This window comes from Eublepharis macularius, chromosome 4 (genome assembly GCF_028583425.1).
Source record: "Eublepharis macularius isolate TG4126 chromosome 4, MPM_Emac_v1.0, whole genome shotgun sequence".
NCBI lineage: Eukaryota > Metazoa > Chordata > Lepidosauria > Squamata > Eublepharidae > Eublepharis > Eublepharis macularius.
This window is the reverse complement of record NC_072793.1, coordinates 49062221-49080573: the sequence shown is the minus strand read 5'-3', so window position 1 is coordinate 49080573 and position 18353 is coordinate 49062221. Positions and strand designations below refer to the sequence as shown.

General features: G+C 44.2%; 1 protein-coding gene across 2 annotated transcripts; it reads left to right on the top strand.

Annotated features, from left to right (window-relative positions):
• Window positions 1–14: 14 nt before the first annotated feature.
• On the top strand, window positions 15–13005 carry PRDX2 (peroxiredoxin 2). Of its 2 annotated transcripts, none has more exons than XM_054977722.1 (6): window positions 15–134; window positions 5189–5294; window positions 6467–6620; window positions 7668–7790; window positions 9828–9958; window positions 12715–13005. In XM_054977722.1, the coding sequence occupies exons 2-6, from the start codon at window positions 5192–5194 to the stop codon at window positions 12798–12800; spliced, it is 597 nt and encodes a 198-aa protein (XP_054833697.1). In that variant the 5' UTR covers window positions 15–134; window positions 5189–5191; the 3' UTR covers window positions 12801–13005. The 2 variants fall into 2 exon arrangements, with proteins under 2 accessions (XP_054833697.1, XP_054833696.1); XM_054977721.1 differs by having other exon boundaries at window positions 49–150.
• Window positions 13006–18353: the final 5348 nt, after the last annotated feature.

Sequence of the window (18353 nt, the reverse complement as noted above, 5' to 3'; positions counted from 1 at the left end):
CTGCCCTCGCGCATCCTAACCCTGCCCCCTTCCAGCAGGCTGGCTATAAAGCGCTGCGGCGGCTGCGGCTTTTTCTGCTGGCGCCACGCCTCCTGAGGACAGGTCGTTTTGCTCCGGACTGCTGCCTGGCCGTGGTGCGCGGACTAGTCGGTAGGGCGGGAGTCCCGGTAGCGGGTTCGCAGCCGGTTTATGGGGGTTTCTTGCTCCGAAGGCATGGCGTTACAGCCGCGGGAGGCTGGCGGTGGGTGGGCCTGGAGCGCTCGTTGCTCGCTTCTGCTCAGGTCGGGAATCTCGGCTGGGGAAGATGCGAGACTTTTGCAGCGCGTGGTGCAGAAAAGAGAAGGGATTGTGGCCGCAGTCTTCGAACCAGAGCCTTTGTTGAAAACGAAGCGCCTGTAAAACCCACTGAAAACAGGGGGCGGGACGGGGGGCATTTCAGCAGGGCAACGGCAGAGCAAACGCTTTTCGTTGGGTATCTTTTTCCCATCACTATTGAACGCTTCCCGTTGTGTTCTGGTTAGTAGCAGGTCTCTCCTTTGTGTTCCAGATAACCGGGAGAGTGGGCGGGGAGGTGAAGGTTAGCTTCTCGCTCTTCAACTCCAGGGGTCGTCGTCTGCCTCCTTCCTTCCTTCCTTTACCTATCGCCCCCCCCCCTGCCCCCGATACACACAACCAGTCACCATTTCACGTCCTTCCTCGGTTTGTGCGGCGCGGCAAAGGAAGGAAGCCTTGTAAACCTGGGGTCCCATGCCAAAATTTCTAGTAATATTGCCCTAAAATATCAGAAAGGGACTACAAAGGGTGGCGGTGGTGTTGTATAGTGAGCAGCAGCGAATAGGAAGAAAGGAACATGGTGTAAGTTTTCTCCTATGAAGAAAACTCCAAGAGGGCTGTAAGAAATTGAGAGTAGACAAGCTACTGCACTTTACTAGGATTGCGGTGTTCAACTTACTCTAGGCTTTCAAGGGGTAGAATTCTGTGTCTGCTTCTGTGCCAGTGGGATACACGAAGAACTTGCTTAAGCGAATAATAAGCATTGTACTCTTGCCTGCATCACAGTCCACCCATTCTGAGGTCGGAAAGGACTGTTACTTGCCTAGTTCATGGCAGGATACCCATCCTGTAATACCTATGTAAATCCGTTACAGCTTTCCTGTTCTTTTCTATCTTCCTGAGAGACCTTCTGTGATTTATTTACTTCATTTATACTCTGCTTTTCTCCCCAGTTGGGACCCAAAGCAGCTTACATTTTTCCCTTGCATTTATCTTCACAACAACTCTGTGAGGTAGGGTAGACTGAAAGCATATGACTAGGTCACCCAACAAGCTCCTGTGGCAGAATGGAGATTCGAACCTCGGTCTCCCAGCTCCTAGTCCAGCACTCTAACCACTACACCACACTGGCTCTGTAATGTAATGACACTGTAATGAAGCATATTCTCTGAAGATGATCTCATAAGGTGAGGAATTCTGGCTTTAACATCTGGAGCTAAGCTTTAGCTTTATTTGGGGTGTACTGTGGATTAGTAATGGCACTACTTAGGTTTTGTCTTGGAATGGAAAAGAGGTGGGTAATATACCCCCTCCTTATTTCTCTTTATTCTTTAACATTGTCGAAATCCCATTTTTAACTGTGGCTGTTGCTGCTTAATTTGTTTCTTTACTCCATTTTATGTAAACATAACACTACATTGTGTGCATTTAATGAGGGGATTTGGTGTGAGGAAACGAAATGATATGGAACTGGTTTAAATTCACAAAAGGGAAATGCAAAATCGAACTGTTGGGGGATATTCAGCATCATCTCTTGTAACAGCCAGAATCCTTGATCTCATTGGGTGTCTTGCTGCATATCCCAGGGGACTGCCTGGATCTACTTCTAGGCAAACTTCATCCCTCGCAACTCTAATTTCAGAAACTAATCACTGAGCCTATCTCACCTAGGTTGGCCCCATTCCCCCCTATTTTTGCTTCTTCATTGAAACAACAAACTTAGCTATACTATGTAGAGATCTAGACTTCTGAATGCCATTTTTATCACAGAAGCTACTATGCCCCCCTCCCCATCTGGTTGAAGGGGAGGATAAATTGCCCCAGGACCATAGCTTTATTCAGATGGTAGGAGGGATGCTGTGGCTGTATGTGAATATTAAGGCATCAGGAGGTCATAAATATCCTATTACAGTGTTGTCCTGCTTAGACACATACAGGGGAATGAGACCCATGATGGTAAAATGAATGACACTTCTTCAGACTGTAGATGACAAATCATTTTGGATCTTCCCTGTATTTAAAAACTTTCTGCAGATAGGAAAAACAGGTTCTACCTCTTCTGCTTGATGCACTTTCTCCCTGTTGCACTACTTTCTCTTTGCATGGGGGTGTTAACATGGAGGAACATTCCAAGCTGGAATCTTATCACCTGGAGTCTCAAGAGGCAGTGTCCACTCTTAACACCTCGGGGCTTAGTTAAAGTGTCTTCGACATAGGGATGAAATCTTGTGGTTTCCCCGGTGCTTTTGTTGCTGCAAATAAAGCACAGTAGCAGCGGGGCCTCCACATGGCAGATTTCTCTGCTCCTGTGTCCCATTGGTGGATCAATGTACATACATAGCCCCCTTCTTGATATTTTATGTGGAAAAGGTGGGGGGAGGGGCTTGAAGGGATTGTGAATAAGTCTTGGCTTTTGCAAAAAGTTAACAAGCCAAGGTGAATGGGTGCCCGTTGCCGTAAAGAAATCTGGAAATCTGATAACAGGAAAGAAATCGCATCACACCTTGGTTTGCAACAGCTGTGGGAAAGCTTGTATAATGAAAGAAACTCTTGCCTAAAGAAATGGGAAGTGAAGTTTAAGTGGTGGTGGATCATTGGACTAAACCCTTTTTATAATGGCCCTTGTGGAGAGGTACAGTACCCCCTCTGGTGAAACAAATCCCAAGGTTATAAGCCAGAGGTGAATGAATATAAGCTTTAGGAAAATGCTGGCTGCTGTTGTATGTCTTGCTAACTTACCTATATTTTTGCTTAAGGCTCTTTTTCTGTATGAAATTAACTGCTAACTTAAATCAAATTGTGGGTAGCAGCAAGGGTATTAATTTTCTGCTCTGAATAATGAGAACTTTTAGTAGAACAAACAATGACTGCCTGCACCCAGAAGCTGTATGATTCAGCACATAAATAAGCATGTAGGGCTACTTGATGTAGCATTTCCCAGGGATTGCTTTTAGGCAACAGATTATACTCTATAGCTCATTTGACTGACTCTCATGTGACTGGGGATTTATGCAGGGTCAGAGGAGACTGCTTTTTTTCCCCCCTGAAGAAATAGCTCATCAGCCTTTTTGGCTTCTAGTTAAAGTTGGCATTAGTGAAAGGCTGTAGACTCAAATAGTCAGATATGAACCCTTTACTTGACTAAAAGAGGAGAAAATTCTGATAGGCAGCTACAGCTAATTTAACAGTAGCGCCACAGACCAAGCAACATTTCGCAAAAAAAACCCCTGAACTTTGGAATATGTCTAGAAAATATAAAATTATAAGGAACCAAAGCTGGTTGGAAGATACATACTATGGGGAGGGGACTACACAAACTCTCAAAATCAGCACAACCTCAAATCAACAAGCCATTCTTCTAGAACTCTGACATATTTAACATGAATTACTACTTACTTTGCCGTTTTCCTTGGTAGCTCTACACCAGTTGGACTTCTGTGCAAACCAATGATATTGTATATAGATAGGATATTTTTGTACATTATGATGTAGTATTTATGGTATGTTATAATTATTAAATATTTATTAACACTGTGCACTTCAGCACTGTGCACTTTATATTTAAAATACAATAAAATTATTCTTTGTTTAGAGGAGGAAAATTATTGTGATTACTCCAGTGTATACCTCCGGTTGTTTCTTTGCAAATCCTCAACAATTCTTTTATTCCAGTCTGAGCCTGTAGATCTCTCCTACTTTCTTGTATAGTTTAATAGAGTATCATCTAAATTTAGTAACAATTAGTGTATTTTTAGCAATGGTTCCAGATGACTGACCATCAATTAGAATTAGTTTAAAATGTTTGTTTCCTTTAGTAAAATGTTCATTATAGCTCTTAATTTGAAAAAGCGGGGGCATTGCTCCCTCTGTGACCAATTTCTACATTAAGATCTGCTGTTAGTCCACTGTACCATGCCTGTACAGGACCTAATTCATTGATTTTGCAAACAGTACAGTCAACAAGGAGAAAAAATGATAGAAAACAGATGTCCAGAGGGAAGAACTAGGACTGATAGACTGTTAACTTGGTACACACTGAAGTAAAGTAGAATTTATTATTAAATGAGCATATTTTTATTCCTGTTCCTGAAATCACATTAGATCTTGTGGCTTAATGAGGGTTCCAAAAATATTTTTATTGCATATAAACCATTCTTTTAAACAATTAATCTAGCTGCTTCCTAGTACCATTTTAAGAAAACTTCCTTTTATCAAATTCCATAGTACTAGTTCAACCGTTAGTATACTTAGTTCATTTTTATCCTGCCCCTCCCAAGATTTCAGAGTGGCATACATAATTTTATTTATTTGTTTATTTTAGATTTTATTCTGCCCTCCCTTCAAGCATGCTCATGGCAGATCACATCATTTAAAATCCACAATAAAAATTTCTATAAAAAACAATTTAAAACATTTAAATTCAATCAACATTACAGACAATTAATTAAAACAGATGGCAATATTAACTAATGTGGAAACAGGATGATGGGCAACCTAATTGGGAGGGTTCAGATCGTTCTCTTCCCTCCCTAACTGGCCGGCGGAGGCCTGGTCCAGCTTCAACCATATGCCTGGCAGAACATCTCTGTCTTACAGGCCCTGTGAAAGAATAACAAATCTGGCTGGGCCCTGGTCTCCATAGAGAGAGAGTTCCACCAGCTTGGAGCCAGGACCAAGAAGGCCCTGGCTCTGATTGAGGCTAGGCGGGCCTCCCTGGGCCAGGGACCACCAACAGCTTCTCCCTTTTCTCCTCAGAATAAATCTGTAAAGTAGATGAAGCTGAGAGAGTCTCATTGGCCCATGACCACCCAGTGAACTTCATACCAAAGCAAGGATTTGAACTTGCGTCTTGAACCACTACACCATGCTGTCTCTAGTAGCCCAGCTAAATGTTAACACTATTCACTTGTTTCAGAAAATGTCTTCTGGTAATGCTCATATTGGGAAGCCAGCTCCAGACTTCAGTACCACAGCAGTGGTGGATGGAGCCTTCAAGGAACTGAAGTTGTCGGACTACAAAGGTAAAGGGCCACTGTTGCTTCCTGTCACCTAAGAGCATGTTCTCCCTCATTTCGTTATTGTAAGCAGCCTTGAACTTGTAGAAAGAGATGATGTAAAAATAGGGGCTACCCAGTCGCATGTCAGAGAAGGAGTAAAGTCTGGGGTTGAAAGGTGAAGACACTGGGCGCGTAACCTTTTTCAATTTTTCTGGAAAAAACTGGGAAGCTTGGGGAGAACAGAAAAAAGCCTATGAAATATAATTTTCTTTTGGAATGAGTGAAATGTGCATATATAGGGTACAGCCAGTTGTAGCTCAATCTGGTGCTATTATTGGCTATGTTGGTAGTTTTTGCTTGCAGAAAATAAAGACATTTATACTATTAAAATTATAAACATAACAGTTAATACAACTCTGTATGCTAAGTTATAAATGATTCATTCGTTAAAGCAACAAAAGACATCTAAGTTTGATAGGGATGCATTGAACATATTCCCCCTACCCAGGGTTTTTTTTCTGGGAAAAGAGGTGGTGGAACTCAGGACCACACAATGATGTCACTTTGGGTCAGCTGGAACAAGGGGGGAGTTTTTTAAAGTTTAAATCGCCCTCCACGAAAATGGTCACATGGCCGGTGGCCCTGCCCCCTGATCTCCAGACAGGGGGGTGGGGTTAGAAAGGGCAATCTAACCCCCCCCCCCCCCGGTCTGGAAATCAGGGGGCAGGGACACTGGCCATGTGACCATTTTCAAGAGGTGCTGGAACTCCATTCCACTGCGTTCCAGCTGAAAAAAAGCCCTGCCCCTACCTCCATTTCTTATGGCTTAATATTTTCCAGAAATTCAATATCTCTAATCTGTGGCAACTAAAGAGCTTTCCCTTGCCCCCTATTGCATTCTGGGTTTGAGGCACATAAGCACCCAAGAGTATTCCAGGTGTCAACATGAAATCTCTAGTTTGAACAACCAATAGAGAACTATTGACCATGGTTTATGCAGTGTCCAATGTACACGTTCTATTCTGATAGTATACAGATGAGGCTGTGGGTTTGGCACAGACAAGGCATGTTATGTTTCTGAATATTCTGTATGTAGAATATCCTCTACATAAATAAAGAATACCTATCTTAGGCAGGTTTAGTTTCTGAATCAAAGAACTCAGGACTTTTTCTGATGACTATCCTGTTTCACCCAGGCAAGTATTTGGTTTTCTTCTTCTACCCACTGGATTTCACCTTTGTCTGTCCCACGGAGATCACAACTTTCAGCGATCGAGTTGAAGAGTTCCGCAAGATCAACTGTGAGGTCATTGCTGCCTCTATCGACTCCCAGTTCACCCACCTGGCTTGGTGAGGCTTCTAGCACTCAGATATTCATAAATGTGCCCATCATGCTGGAAGCTGATGCTAAAGGCTGATTAAGAAAATGAGGCAATGAACCAACTGCAAGCACTTACGTATCCTGAAGAGAATGCTTTTCTGGTCTAGTAGGCTAAAAAAGATCTCTAATTACATTTAGAGCACTGGTTTTTAAATGCCCTCTGGTTATGTGTATGCATAAACAAGAAAGCATCTTATGCTCTGAAGCTGGATTGAGTCTCCTAGATCATGTGGGTGGTGTATCTTTTTTGACAGTGTGGATGGGGGGAGAGCATGTTTCTGAACAACTTTGCCCCACTAGACTTTGCTTTTTAGTTTCCATGTACCCCCCCCTCCGCACACGCACACACAACTGCTATAGAAAAGCAAGGATTCTCTTAACGTGTATAAGAAAGCTCTGACTTGGAAAGCATGCATAATGGGTGTTTGAAAACTTGCACATTCAGCTGAGAAAGTTTACTCTCTGCTTAGGCAGAGGACTGGGGTGGGTGCCTCAGTCACAAGTGTTGTCCGTGGATGTAGCACTGGGAGCCAGCGGGGCAGGAGTCAGCAGATAGAAGGGTGTGGAGGTCCTCCACCAATCTTATCTTGCAAAGCCTGGCTGTTGCAGCCTGATCAACTGTCTTGTTTGGCACAGGCAGAGCAGCTGCGGCTTTACTAATGTTCTACACTAAATGAGTGCGGAGAATAACCCGTCTCTCCTTAGGGTCAAGAAACAGGTTATAACTGATCAAGAAGAAAACAATTTGTCTGCCTTGGGCAAAAGTTCTAGTGAGGGAGACTTTGTGGCACCTGCTTTGCTTCAATCTGGGAGCCTTCTGTTGTCTATTTAATAAAAACTAAGAGGGAGATAGATTGTAAAATTCATGGCTGAAGTGTTCTAAATCGTAAATGTTTGAATCAGAGCTGAGGTTTGCATATTCAGCTGGAACTAAATGGGGTAGATGCTACAGATTAAAATAAAAACACACCCTTAACTAATGTTACATATATTAACAGTGGGGGTTTTTTTTGTAGGATCAATACTCCAAGAAAGGAGGGGGGCTTGGGTCCCACAAGTATCCCACTGTTGGCTGACATCAATCACAGTATTGCCAAAGACTATGGAGTGCTCAAGGAGGACGATGGCATTGCCTATAGGTAGGAAGGCCTTATGGCCTAATCCTAATGCATGAATTAGGCGTTGGCCATTAGCACTTTTCAGAAGCAAAGTAGCAGGCTGGCTGATTCCAAATCCTAGTTTAGAACTTGTATGCAGTGTTGTAAATCTCACCGTCTACTTACAGCTTGTAAGCGTTTATTTGCTCAGTATAATACTCTGCTTCATGCCTGCTTCATGCTTGCTTTCACCAGCATGGCCAATCCAGGAGATCCCATCCAATCCAAATGGTGGTAACATGGCCAAAAGAAGCTGTTTGATATTGAGTTGGTGCCAAATCTTGTCCTTAATGCATATGGGCAGGAAGCACTTGTATTTTAGGAGAACCAACTGTCTCTTCACTTACTGTTGCCCAGTACTTTCTAGTTCTTTAATTTGCAGTGCCTTCAAAGACCTCTGTCCTGGACCCATACCAGTACGGGTCATGGGGCGGAGATAGTGTTGGTTGCCCTCACGGACGATCTCTGTAGGCACCTGGATCAGGGCGGGGCGGCGCTGCTCATCTTGTCAGACCTTTCAGCAGCGTTCGACGCGGTTGACCATGAGTTGTTGGCCCACCGCCTCGCCGATGTGGGGATTCGTGGGATGGCCTTGCAGTGGCATATCTCTTTTCTCCACAGTCGGGGACAGAGGGTGGCACTGGGGGAGAGACTGTCTGCATGCCAACTGTTGGAGCCCGGCGTCCCACAGGGGGCAATTCTCCCCTGTTGTTCAGTCTTTATATGCGCTCCCTTGCCCAGTTGGTGTCGAGTTTCGGACTGGGTTGTCATCAATATACAGATGATACCCAGTTGTATCTGTTGATGGGTGGCCGACCTGATTCTGCCCCTGACACCCTGTTGAGAGTTCTGGAGGCCGTGTCTGGGTGAGTAGAACAGAGCAGTCTGAAGTTGAATCCCACGAAGATGGAGGTCCTGTACTTGGGCCGTGGACTGTTGGAGGCAGGGATCCTTCTCCCAATCTTTGAGGGGGCACCACTTGTGCCCGTACCATTGGTTAGGAGTTTGGGCGTGATTCTGGATTCTGCCTCGTCTATGGAGGGCCAGATCGTGGCTGTGGCTCGGGCGGCCTTTTTCCACCTTTGGCAGGCCAGGCAACTGGCACCCTGCCTCTTGGCCCAGGACCTAATGACAGTGACCCATGCGACGGTCACCTCCAGGTTAGACTACTGTAACTCACTGTACGCAGGGCTGCCCTCAGGCTTGATCCAAAAACTTCAATGGGTCCAGAATACTGTTGCGCGTGTTCTAACCGGAGCTTTGTGTAGGATACACATTACGCCTATCTTGTAGCAGCTTCACTGGCTCCCAGTAGAATTCCGGATCCAGTTCAAGGTGTTGGTTTTGACCTATAAAGCCCTAAACGGACTGGGACCAGCATGCCTAAGGGACCGTCTCTCCCTGTATGTGCCCCAGAGAGCACTTCATTCAACTGGAAAGCATCTACTGGTGGTCCCTGGCCCTAGGGAGGCTTGGCTGTCCTCTACCAGGGCCAGGGCCTTTTCAGTCCTGGCCCCAACCTGGTGGAACTCTGTCTGAGGACACTCGGGCCTGCCAGGATCTTGTATCATTTAGGCGGGCCTGTAAGACAGAGATGTTCGGCCAGGCATATGGTGGAGGCTAATTTTTAGCCCATCATTGCCAAGCCGTCCACTGGTCTCCCTCTACAAGGGGTACGGAGAGTCCACTCCCGCTGGTTGCCCCAAAAGGGGCACAGTATTTTATCTGTTTTTTTAATTGATTTTAAGTTGTATTTTAACCAATGTTGTACCTCGACCTGAGCCCGCTTGCAGGGAGGGTGGGTTAAAAATAAAATTAGATAAACAGTCAAGACTTCCACAATCTAAATTTCTCCTTGGTGCTGGGTAATGGGTCCACTGGAGGCAGTGGAGGGGACAGACATACTCTAAAATTCAATGCTGTGTAAGGTTCCCCCTTGTTAGCCATAGCCTTATCCCTTTGGAAGAGGACTAAAGGCTGCATGTAGTGATAATGATGTCATTCTGCCTCTTACTCCAGGGGTCTATTTATCATTGATGGCAAAGGCATTGTGCGACAGATCACAGTAAATGATCTTCCTGTGGGACGCTCAGTAGATGAGACACTGCGCCTTGTGCAGGCCTTCCAGTTCACAGACCAGCATGGTGAAGGTAAGGGGTAGACCCTTCCCACAGGAAGTGAGGTAACTTGGGATATGGAGATGGGCTCTGTTGTCTCGATGTAGGGGAAAGTAGGTGTGTGTGTGTAGCCGTGCTTGCCCCTGGGGGCTTCAGGAATACTGCATTCTTCTGTTTGGAGTTTCGCAGGGGCTCATACCATTATGAACATCTAGAGAGGATTTTAAAAATTTACAAATGGTTATGAACCCAGTATTTAGCATTTTGAGAAAGAATGGCTATAATCAAAAGTCAATAAAATCTAACAGCTATAATCCCTAAATTGGACTATGTCCAGATTGCATACTATACCTCTGTAAAAGTCCTATGGAACAGATAACTAAAACCCTCCTAAAAGAATTCTGTGGACTTGTAAAAGTCATAGTATCTTTAAGTTTGTGGTCATCTTGTGCATTTGGCCTAATACTTCCCCCCCGCTTGCCCTTGGGGGTACATGCATACAGAGGCTGCTGCACCACTTACTGGGAATCCCTAAGTGTGTACTGGCTCATCACTCTTGCCATGGCCATATGGCCAGTATTGCCTTGACCTTCCAGGACAAAGAGGCTTTACCATAAATTGGCTTAGCTCAGTATAATACTCTACAAACTTAAGACTAGTGGTGAGGAACTTTTTTTGTGGGTTATGATGCTGAAAGAGGAAGTGAGGCCCAGGGTAGTCTGTCTTGGCCACCTCATACAGCTTGCATAGCAATTTCTCCGTAGCAAGTATACTTTTGCCTTTAATGGAAAGGAAGACAAAGTGAAGCCTGAAGATTGCTTGCCATATAGAATTGCATATGATTAGCTCTTAATGGATAAAGATTCGGGGGTAGGTTGCCTAAAATCACCCAGCCTACAGTCTGTATGTCTTCTCTGTGTTTGCTGGCTAATTCAAATGTATATTTTCCTTTAGAATTTTGAAGTCTATAATTTGAAGGGCCCTTTACTTTTAAAGAGCTGAGTAGAAGAGAACTCTGCCAGGTCTACTTTAAAGAATCTGCTCAGCTCTTTTTCAGGAGCTCCTAGAATGCATATACAGCCAACATGTACCTCTCCTGAGTAGACATGGGCATGGAATGGGGAAAAAATGAACCTCGTGGTTCATTCATTTTCACAGAACATGAACCACGAATTAGCCAAACTTGAGCCGGTTCTGAACCAGTTTGAGGGAGCCCAGAATGGGCACCTTCACACTCACAGCCAAACTAAAGAAGACTCCACATTTGCAGGTGACCTAGTTCTCACTGTCCACTAAAGACCCCCCAAGTTTCAAAGAGGTTGAAACCTGGGAAAGGCATGATCCATGGGTCCCCTCCTTTTCTGTCATTTTCTCTTTGCAGTGGCAAAAACTGGAGTGTCTGCTGGCAGCTACTTTGAGTGGCTGGCCCTTTTCCTGGCTGGATGGGCCAGAGTGGGAGCTCTCTAGTTCGCAGGGACAGCTGCCAATCAAGTGTGGAGGTCTTAGATTGGGGGCAACCAAAAGACTGCCACCATTGCCTGGGCAATGGATTGAATGGCGCAAAGTGTCTGGCTTCCCGAACCAGCAGTGGAACGGAACAGTAGGAAAAGTCATTTGTTCCATAAACACGCAGACCCACTTAACACGTTTCTTTGAAAACGAACCAGCTGTTCCATTCAGAATTTTGTTCCGTGGTTCGTTTCGTGCCCATCTCTACTCCTGAGCTCTGCATTTAGCAGTACTCAGAGAATTCTTCTACCAGTCTGATTCTTCTTGTAAACTTACGACTTACCCCTCTCCAAAGACTTAAGACTTTAGCCTAGCCTCACTTCACATATTTTTAACTATGAGGCTTTACTGCAGCCCCCTCTTCAGTATCTCCTGTCTTCCCTGCCATTTTTGTCTATTCCATTTCATGTTTTTCCTTTTTCTCTTGGCTTCCCTATCTTGTAAAAATTCACCTTGCTTTGCCCACTTAGATCCCCCACTCAGACCCTTGTCTTCACTGTTTGTCAGCCAACCTAACTCTTCAGCTAGGATTATTGTAGGCAATGACAACTTCTCTACAATCCCATTAGATGCATAGGTAATGAACATTCAGTGACATTGGTCAACTTGGCCAGTGTGCTATAGTGATTAGTATCAGATTAGGATTTGGGAGATCCTGGTTCAAATCCCTGTTCATCCACAGGGCTCACCAGTTTACTTTGGCCCACTCATTCTTTCAGTGTAATCTACTCCCAAGGTGTTTGTGAGGTTAAAGTGGGAAATGGAGGATGAAATATTTCACACTGAGCTCTTTGAAGGAAGGGTGGGATAAAAATATTCCAGAGAGGCTGCTGTTAGAAAATCTCTTGGCACATTATAGTATAGCTTTCCAGAGTCTGGCAGAGCAATGAAAAAACAGAATGGCCCCTATAAAATGTTTGCTATTATTGGGTAAACATAACACACGTGTATTTGTATTCAACTAAGCAAGGGTAGGGATAAAAAAACCCCATTCCAATAGGTATAAGAATCTGATCTTTTGAAGAGTGCTGGTTAGATACTCCAATATCTTATTTTGCACTTGGGATGGAGAGTGATATGTGGGGGGGGGGGTTAGACTATTAGAAATACTCTGCTTAAGACCCTCTCTAGATTACTGCAGAATTCAGGCAGTCAGTGATAAATGATGCATTCCAAATAACCTCTTGCTGTTCTGGGGAGTCCTGTTGTGTGGCAGCTTGCAGATTCTAACCCTCGGTTTCTCCGCTTGCTTGAACATTTCCCCTTTGCTCTTGCCACAGTGTGCCCGGCTGGCTGGCAACCTGGTGGTGACACTATCAAGCCCACTGTGAAAGACAGCAAGGAATATTTTGCCAAGCAGCACTAGGCCTCTTCTGTTGTGTGTCTGCCATGCTACTGAGAAAATCTTCAAACGTGAAAGGGGTTTGATACTGAATCTTCCACTCCAGCTTCTAGAAGAGTTCGTTCTGGGGAGCTGATCTAAAAAAATCTCCCATGAGTAGTTCATAGAACTAGCTTGAATATAAGTCTGGATAGAGAATTTGATGTTCATGCCTCAATAAAAGCATTGATCAAAATAAGCCTTGTAGCATTGCTTGATCTACTAGTTAAGTTTTTGGCTCACTTTGGGGGTTTATCTTCTATAGCACACTATAATTCTATAACACTCTCCAAAGTTAAAATTTCTTGGGACATCTCAAAGGGAATCCAGAGGTAAAATAAACATTAAGTGATGCATGTTGTTCTGTGTTGGTTTGCACTGATGGCACAAGACCCCTGGTGAGACGTTATGTAACCACCGTCTTCCGCTTGCTTCTAAGGCGAATGTAATGAGGACACAAGCATGGAATGAGTGGCTGGGGCAAGTGATAGTTACGCCTGCTAAACAGGGAAACAAAGCCGGAAGCAGGATGGGTTGTCGGCTCACTGCACTGATACAGTTGAACTGCTGGTTCTCCCAACTTCTAGAGCACTATTGGACAAGTTCACATTCTCCTTTCTATTGTGATATACTAATGGCCAAGTGGCCCTGATCTCAGGATACTTAAAAGCCAGAGACTGGAGTCATGAAAGGATACGACAGATCTTCCCACACACCTGAAAAATGCCCTGGGTTTGCTGAAAAATCTGAATCTTTAAAAAAAAATATAAAAGGAGCACCTGTAGCTTTAACCAGATGTCTTTAGTGGCTGTTGCTAGGCAATCATGAGAGGTCGTCCAGTATTCCAGGTTTGGTTTCTTGTCAGAAAAGGGAGGGGGAGGGAGCAAGGCCCTTTCCAAGGCTTTTTTTGGCCTTCAAGAGGACTTATTGGGGCCAGGGCCAGGAGCAACCACCAGATGGCTATACCATGGGACACGCATGGTGCACTCAAGCCTGAATGCTTGCCACTGTTCAACACACACCCTCCCAAAAAAGCCAGTGTAGTGTAATGGTTAGAGTTGCATAGTCGGATCTGGGAGACCCTTGTTTGAATCACCACTCATCTACGTATAGGATAACTGATTCAGTCACACACTTTCAGCCTATCCTACCTCTCAGGGTTGTTGTGAGGATAATTGAAGGCAAGGAAAATGATGTAAGCTGCTATGGGTCCCCATTTGGGTTGCCAGGTTCTCTTATCCATCGGGTGGAGGGGACCTGGCACTCACCTTAAATAGATCTTCTTGTACTGCTGACAGCAATGCAATGATGCTGCTTCTAGGAGTGACATCATGCAGGCCCCGGGAGTGCTCCCATGCTTCGGGCCAGGCCAGTTCTTAAAGAATCAGCCTGTGTGGGGCTCAAATTGGCCTGGCTCAAAGTGCGGGAGCATTCCTTGGGTCTTCGAGATGACATCACTTCTGGGAATGATGGCGTCACGCTGAGAATGCCCCCCAGGAGGTCCGTCCCCCTGCTGGCCAGGTGAGTGGTTGCAGAGGATGGAAGCAGGGGATCCTCTGTCCCTCCTGGAGAACCAGCAACTCTAGTTCCCATTGTGGAGACGGCAGTATGTACATTAAGAAAAATAGATGAAGATGGAGGACAGATAAAAGATGAGTTACTTAGTGGGCTTGGAGGAGAAAAGGATGCAGGAAAAGGTGAGCTTATGAGGGCTGCCAGGAGGAGGGAAAGAGCAAAAATTGTAAGGAAGGGGATACAGGGGGAAATGAAGTACCCCCATAAGCCTTAACAGAGTCCTCACATGCAACTGGGCCTGGCTCAACTGGCACCATACCACTCGGCCATAGGGGAGAGGATGTGGGGGAAGGTGCAGACACGGACAGTCAAAGGGGTGGGAAGGAGAAAAGGAAGCAGGAAAAGGAGAGGCTATGGGGGCAAGGAAAGGAAAGAGGACATGTGGGGGTGGGGGAAGTAAGATATCCTCTAAATCCTTGCAGGTCCTCCACTTGTTAAATGCTATTTTCAACGACTGTTGGCTTGCTGTGAGCTTCCCCCAGGTAAAATGAACAACAAAGGAAAAATAGGAGTAAGATGTTCTGGTTAATGTGAAAGAAAAAACCATGTGATATCTTTTATTAAGGCCAGCAAAATAAGTGTGCAAGTTTCAAGTTCTCAAAACTCTTATAAGTATGCAGGGGAGTGGGTGTTTCAAGCCATGTGAGTTGTGATGCCCCTTGGAGTCTCCAGGGCTCTCTCCAGTGACCCAAACACAATATGACTGCTGAATAGCCTTTGGCCCTAGCTTCTTGGCTCTAGTCAGCTAGTTGCCTATTCCCTCATGCAAAGCCATGCATACTACATTACTGTCGGCTACACATTGATAATGCTTGGATCCACTTTTTTATCTTTGGATTTCTTGTACAAAAAGCTGCATATATTTGACTGACCCACCACTCAGGAAAAGTGCCTGTTAGGGACTGCTAAAATATAGCTGGCTTGGTGCAAAAGAACAGATTAGATGCTGCTTCGTCTTGGTATGTTTTTAAACTAGTAGTCTTGAGACAAGAATTATTCCTGTAGGCACGGCTAGGCATAGAATTGTCCAGCTACCTCGTACTGTTCTGTAAGGAGCATGTGCTTCATTCTGCTGTTCTTGCACTTGTTAGAAGAATATCCATATTTTACCACTAGGGGATACTGTAGCTTCATGAAAGAAACTACCTTTGAAATGTGTTCCCTTTGAAACCAGACTTGAGACAGCCTATCATGGAGGAAAGTGGCAGGGTTAGTACTATATTGAGCCACTTCTGGTCAAACGTGTACCCAGATATTTTTTTTAAATAGAGAATGGGAATAACTGCAGAACATAATTATGGGGTTCATAATCTTTTAACACTGAGAGATGTGACACTGAGAGATCTCTGTCTTTTGGTGCTACACCTCTGAAGATGCCAGCCACAGCTGCTGGCGAAACGTCAGGAACTACAATGCCAAGACCACGGCAATACAGCCCGGAAAACCCACAACAACCATCTTTTAAAATTTAATTATAGTAAAATGCAACTGACTATTTTTGGAATTTAAAAATAAGGTTCTGTTTTATTTCAAATGTGTAACCTTTCACAGTATACTTCAAAAGAAACTTGTTAACAAAGAAATTCAGTTTAAACCAGCAAAGGAAGTTAGTTCCCCCCACTCTTTTATTAGTTATTGCCAATGGCTTGGATAATAATAACATACTTTGTAAACTGCTCTGAGTGGGTGTTAAGCTGTCCTGAAAGGCAGTATGTAAATCAAATATTATTATTATTAAAAGAACAAGCTTCATGTGGAGCCAAAACTCAGAACCTGTGCCAGGCAAACAGATATAGGGAGACTAGAGCCAAAAATATCACAGCCGAGGAAACCTTTGGCCTAATATTAAATAAAGATGCAACATGCTTAGAGTTTGTCAGTTATCTCAGTGCCTTTGGCTAGAATCTGGAAGAGTTCTCAACAAGTAGCTACACAGAGACTAGTGCTTTAAGCCTTTTCTTATATCTACATCCTTAACTTCTTGGGAAATGTGGCCTGTGAAAATAAATGAAAGCTAATAGGGAGAAACTCTCCATGTCTGGCAGCCTTTGAATTTGTTCTCATGTTTTCTGCTGCATTACCAAAAAGATCCAGAGGAGTTAGCTGTGTTAATCTGTAGTTCCAAAATAGTAAAGAGTCCAGTAGGCACCTTTTAGTCTTAAAGGTGCTACTGTAGCATAAGCTTTCTCTGAGAGCTGTGGTTCTCAAAAGCTTATGCTACAATAAAGTTGGTTAGTCTTAAAGGTGCTACTGGACCCTTACCAATAAGGGGCATAGATAGCCAAATACAGATGTGCTTTCAGTAACCTATATGTGCTTTGTTCTTCAGAAGCACACATGTGATGTCAAACAGCAACGCTAAAATCTTGCGGGCGATTATGTTATTAGAAGAATCCCACTTTTGCAGGGCCTATTGCCTGATATAATTTGTCTGAACGTTTAGAGAAGCCTTCGCTTCTGGAAATATACTGCCTACTTCTGCCTCTTGTTGGTTTTGCTTAGAAAGGGCCTGTTGGCTGTAGAAATAGTGCTCCTCCTCCTTATTGCATTGGGAGTTGCATGAAGTGTTAGTGCCTCTGTTCCCCACCTCCTCATTGCAGCTGTTTCACCCCAGGACAGGGGAATTCCAAGGCTTTCCCTGCTGCCGAAATGCCTAGCTGATCTTCCTGGTCGTGAATTTCCATTCCTTCCAGTAAACATAGTGGGTAAGTCAGTTCGACCACTATAGGATCATACCATTATAAGGGTAGTCCATGCAGTCCTGGTGTTCTAACCTATGTATATATGATTGTGTCGTAATATCCAGCAGGAAAGCCTAACGTGGAAGAGAGTATAAAGTAAACATTATTTCTCCATGGAATAGGACAATGGAACATAGGAAAAGATCTTCATTATGGGCCCCCTCTTGCTTTCTACTCTCTTTTAAATCTAGAACAAATTATTTGTAAACTGTCAGATTCCCTTCTAGTCCCTCTCCCCCTTTTCAGGTATCGAATCCATTCTTGCTACAGTTCACTGCTGTTCAGAAAAAAAGCAGTTGCCCAACACCAACTGATGTTGAACTGTGCACATTCTAAGTTACATCAGTCCACATATTCCTTACCTTACTGTGCATTTATTCTAGTGGAGGACCAATATAGTTACCTACTTTGGTGAACAGCAGTTCTGACAAAAGAGAGAGATTAGTATGAATGATATATGCTGCTACAGCGACAGCAAAAATTGGTGAATGGATATGCCAGTAGGGAGTGCCACTGGGCAGCACCAGACCTGAGAGAATGTTCCTTAACCCAAAGGAGGAACAGCTCACAACAGACATTTGTACCACAGGGGTCAATGGGTCTGTACTAGGAACCAGCATCCTGAATTCTCAGACAGTCCTGAACCCTGTCTTGGCATGCATTAAGCATGAGTGTTGCTAAACAAAATCTACAAAGGCAGACGTAGGCAGAAGGCAAGGAAAGGCTCTGTGCTTTGCATGCGTGTCAGAAATGATAATGAAACTTAGGCCTCCTCACAAACCCACTACTATATGTGTATTCTTATAATACAATATAACTTTTAGGGGGCAAGGAAATCAGCTCTAGTGCATACGCTTTAATCCACATGTACATTATTCTACATTCTTTTGCTGTCTTCCAGTTCATGCACTGCTGTGCTTAATTCTGGCATGGTATCATAATCGTTGTCGCAAGCGAGAAACCCCAGACATCTTAGCTCTCATCCTAACATGCCAACTACTGAATTTAAAAAATCAAAAACTTCAGAATCAGTAGCAATAAGGTCAATGATGTAGCTAAACAAGAAGAACCACTGCAGAGTAGTGGTTGAAGTATCAGACTAGAATGGGGGAGACCGAGGTTCGAAACCTCATTCCACTTTGAAGTTCATGGGGTAACTTCAGATTAGTCTCTTTCAGCCTAGCCATCCTCACAGGGCTATTGTGAGGAAAAAATAAGAGAA